The 4,439-nt window shown below is 37.7% G+C and overlaps 1 protein-coding gene across 1 annotated transcript; it reads right to left on the minus strand.

Moving 5' to 3' along the window:
• Positions 1–1,172: 1,172 nt before the first annotated feature.
• Positions 1,173–4,180, minus strand: LOC136066049 (pentatricopeptide repeat-containing protein At5g39350-like). Its single transcript, XM_065769911.1, has one exon. It carries the CDS (start codon positions 3,815–3,817, stop codon positions 1,799–1,801), a length of 2,019 nt encoding a protein of 672 aa, XP_065625983.1. The 5' UTR covers positions 3,818–4,180; the 3' UTR covers positions 1,173–1,798.
• Between the last annotated feature and the right edge of the window lie 259 nt (positions 4,181–4,439).

Here is a 4,439-nt window from a genome sequence, read left to right on the forward strand (position 1 = left end):
TTTTTTTTTTTTCAGTTTAAAAAATAATTTATGTATGGTATGTGCAACAAAATATTTGTAAGAGACATTATCTAATATTGTATGAATTACTTTCAAAGATAATATAGCTTAATCCCAAAGCCTGTGTAGAGGTAACATCTAGAAGTCCGGCTCCAGCTTCAACCCATAGAGGATCGCCATGAACGTCAACACCAATCCATTATCCAAGCATGTGTGCTCTTTTCCAAATGATTTCGACAAACAACAACAAAGTAAACATTGTTGGGCTTCACAACAACATCAAAATTAAACTTGAACCAAGCAGATGGAGGGGGGATCAGGTTGGGGTGAAAGGAGGATGTAGTGTTGGTTAGTGAACTCCCAAGCTTGTTGGTGAATCAAAGAAAAATAAATAAAAATCCATTTATTTGGTGAAACAAAGAAAAATAAATAAAAATCCATTTATTTTATGAACAAGGATTGAAAGTGGCGGTGAAATGAAGGAGATGGATGCGGTGGTGGGAGGGGAACTCTTGAGTCTTGAGCAATTTGTTCCTATAAAATCATAATTGGTGGCATAGAACAGTGTGAGGTTTTGAGTTCAAGACTTGTTGAATGCATGTATAACTTACCAATAAAAATAAATGTTAAGCAATATTAATATAAGACATTTTAAACTTTTTTTCAGGTGTTAGTACAAAAAATATTGAAAATTGTGTATGAGCATAGGTAAAATTTTGCTTTTTATCACCTCTTAAACTTGATACACAATGCTAAATGCTTGAAGATGTGTATAAAATCCCATGATTAAGTAGTACGTAACATACTCTATGCTAAAATAAAAAAATAAAAAAAAAAATAAAAAAATAGATAAAAAGGCAAAATTTGGGAAAAAGAAATAGGCAACCTCTACAAGTGTTTAATTCAGCCTATAATTGTAATAAAAAATTAAACCCAAACCATTCCTATTTTCAATCATAAAAAAGAAATTTATTAAAAAGCTCAAAAACAAACCAAAACCTCTCAAATCTAATGATAACGTTGAGCTCTCAAATTGAGTATGTGATTCTGACAAAGTACTGAAATAGGATGTTTGATCATTTCTTGAAGATGGGGAATGCAATAATCTGTGGTGACGAGAGGAAACTCAAGAAGACAAATAAATTATAGTAAATGATAAAGAACATTATAAGTTAACATGCAAAGCCTAAAGTAATTTTTTTATAAAGAACCATATCAAACTCCATTTTACATAGACATATCCTGTGATCTAATGTAGACTGCTTGCTGTCATGAGATATCTCATCACCAACATTCTCATCAATCTACAGTTCGATACTTCGATCCCTTGAAGAGTAATATAATTCAATATACCTGATCCTCCAGCAGGCTAACATGATACATACAAATGCCTACCTATAGTATCCATACAATGCAGATAAATGGAATGGCAAACTGGTCCATGCATAATAATGACAGTTGCACTTGCACATTCTGTTTGACTAAGAAGTTGCCTCTTCAGTCAATAACTTACAAAATTAACCTGCATGCCAACTGTAATTGATACAATGGCAACGCTGGTTAGAACTGATTGCAACATAAGTTAGATTGAAGTGATATATGAAGGCATTCCCTAGTCTCTAAAACAGATTCCCTTCTGTCAATCAAACAAAATCTTCCAATTAAGGGTATCAATCAGTCATCATAATCAAACACTTCCATTTGGGCAAGCACCTTGGCTTTTGATTGGAACCTCTACTTAGGTATAGGTCATAGCAGAGATATTTTATCCATTCAAACCGAAAAATCTGTACCCATATCACACATTTCTGACCTCAACCAAACTGTGAGCAGCTGTTTTTCTTAATCCTATCTCATTCATCATATGTCTCACATTCTCAGCATCTTTCCACCTTCCTGCTGTAGCATAAATTTTTGCCATCAATATGTAATTTCCCGTGTTCTCTGGTTCAAGCTCAAAAAGCCACTTTGCAGCCACTTTTCCTAGCTCAACATTCTCATGTATCACACAAGCACCGAGCAGTGCACCCCAAACAGCATAGTTAGGCTTAAATGGCATTGTCTTGATTAGATCATAAGCTTCATCCAGTCGACCAGCACGACCAAGAAGATCGACAAGGCAAGTGTAGTGATCTGGACGAGGACTGATTTTGTGATTTTCAAGCATGAATTTGAACAAATTAAAACCCTTATCCACCAAACCAGCATGGCTGCATGCGTGCAAAACAGAGGTGAAAGTGACTTCGTTTGGTTTCACCCCAGATTGAACCATCTGATTGAAAAGTGAAACAGCAATCTCACCATGACCATGAACTCCGTAACAAGCTATTATTACACTCCATAGGATAATGTCCTTTTCCTTTTCAGGAACTCCACTAAAAACTTTGTGAGCAGATTCTAAACTTCCACATTTTGAGTATATATCTATCAACCCAGTAGCAACTTCGGTGCTTGAAAGAAACCCAGATATTACTAGGTAACAGTGTATATTTGTTGCTTGCTGCAAATCTGCAAGAATAGAATATGCAGGAAGGAGACTATTCAGGGTTGCATCATTGGGTTGTAATGCGTCCGTTAGCATTTGTTTGAAATATTCTATTGCTTCTCTTGCAAGCCCATTGTGAATACACCCAGAAAGAATTGCATTCCAAGGGACGGTTCGTTTTTTAGTAGTTTTAGCAAACACTCGAAGGCTGAGGTAAATTTTTTTGCATTTTGCGTACATGTCAATCAATGCAGTTTCCACAATAACATCAGACTCAACTCTTTGCCTTATTGCCCACCCGTGGAAGCACCTACCGTACTCCAAAGAACACAAACTACCACATGCCGAAAGAAGAGAAGCTATACTCACTGAATTGGGTCTTACCCCATCAAACTGCATCAGCTGACAAAGTGCCAAAGCACTTCTTGCATCACCATTCAAAATGTACCCATTGATCATTGTTGTCCATGTGACCACATCCCTCTCACCCATCTTATCAACAACTAATCGTGCTTCATCCATACTACCACACTTAGCATACATGTCTACCAACGCATTCTTTGCTGCTATCTTCTTCCCCAAACCCTTCTCTTCTACTAACGCATGAACCTTTCTTCCCAATACCAAATCCTTCAAGTACCCACAAGCTGGTAACACTGAAACCATGGTGGCACAATCAGGCTCAACACCCACATCCATCATCCAATTAAAAACCATCATAGCCTCCTTTGCACACCCATTCCGAACATACCCATTAATCATTGTATTCCAAGACACAACGCTCCGTTCCCACATTGCATCAAAAACCAGTCTCGCCTCCTCCTTCTCACCACAATTCATATACATTGCCAGCAAAGAGTTCTGCACAAACGTGTCCAAATCAAGCCCAGCCATCAGTGTTTTCCCGTGAACTACAAGCCCCACATTAAGCAACAACAAGTCACCGCAGGCCTTGATAACAAAAGGGTACGTAAAGTTATCAGGCCGGCACTGCCCCGAGCTGAGCATTTCAACAAACACGCTAAGTGCATCAAAGGGAACACCTTTTTGTATGTACATTCTTATGAAGATGTTATACAAAAATGAGGTTCGGTGAGGCATTTCGTCGAACAGTTTACGCGCATGGGGGACGTAGCCACATAGTGTATATGCTTTGCAGAGGTTTGAGCGAAGGTGGGTGGAGAGTAGGCCAGAGGTGATGGTGTGGGCATGGAGTTGTTTGGTTTTTGTGAGTGAGCGAATGGTCGCATAGCTTCGCAAGAGTGACTCGCACTGGGCTGCTGCGGTAGTAGTGAGAAGGTGCTTGGTTTTTGAGAGAGCTTGAGATGTCATGTGCCATTCATCAATTCAAATTATGATTATGAGCCACTTTAACTTTAAAAATGATAGAATCAAAGTTTGAATTCCGTTCCGGTACAACAGACCCGTGTTCCGTATCGCTCCAGTGCCGGCCTAAACCGCCATTCCGGTGATCTGATCTTTGACGATGAAACAATAAATTTAATGAGCCACCGGCCGCGCCGCTTGGTGAGAATAAAAACAAAGAAGAAAGAAGATTAAAGATGAGGTGAAGAAGGAGAAGCAGCGCTAGTAGCGAGGAAGTGAACGCGTAAAGAAGCATGAAATGAAATCACGCGGGTGCGTCAGGTATTTGAAATAGGATAGGAAAAGACATTCAAGTCAACAGTGAGTTCAAAGTTTGAAACTCGAAAATCAGCCTTCTTGGAAGGCCCACCTTCCTCTTTTGCTAATAACCCAAACCAAGTTTATTTTTTTACAAAATATTTGAGTTTTTTTTTTTTTTCTTTTAATTAAAAAAATAATATCTCTCATCTCTTATTTAATTTTTTAAAGAATAATAAAAATATGTAATATATATATAGATATATATTTGACGATACAAAACTTTACCACTTAAATTAACTAAAACACACATAAAACAAATGAAATTTAT

The sequence above is a fragment of the Quercus suber genome, unplaced genomic scaffold (assembly GCF_002906115.3).
Source record: "Quercus suber isolate HL8 unplaced genomic scaffold, Cork oak 2.0 scaffold_1676, whole genome shotgun sequence".
NCBI lineage: Eukaryota > Viridiplantae > Streptophyta > Magnoliopsida > Fagales > Fagaceae > Quercus > Quercus suber.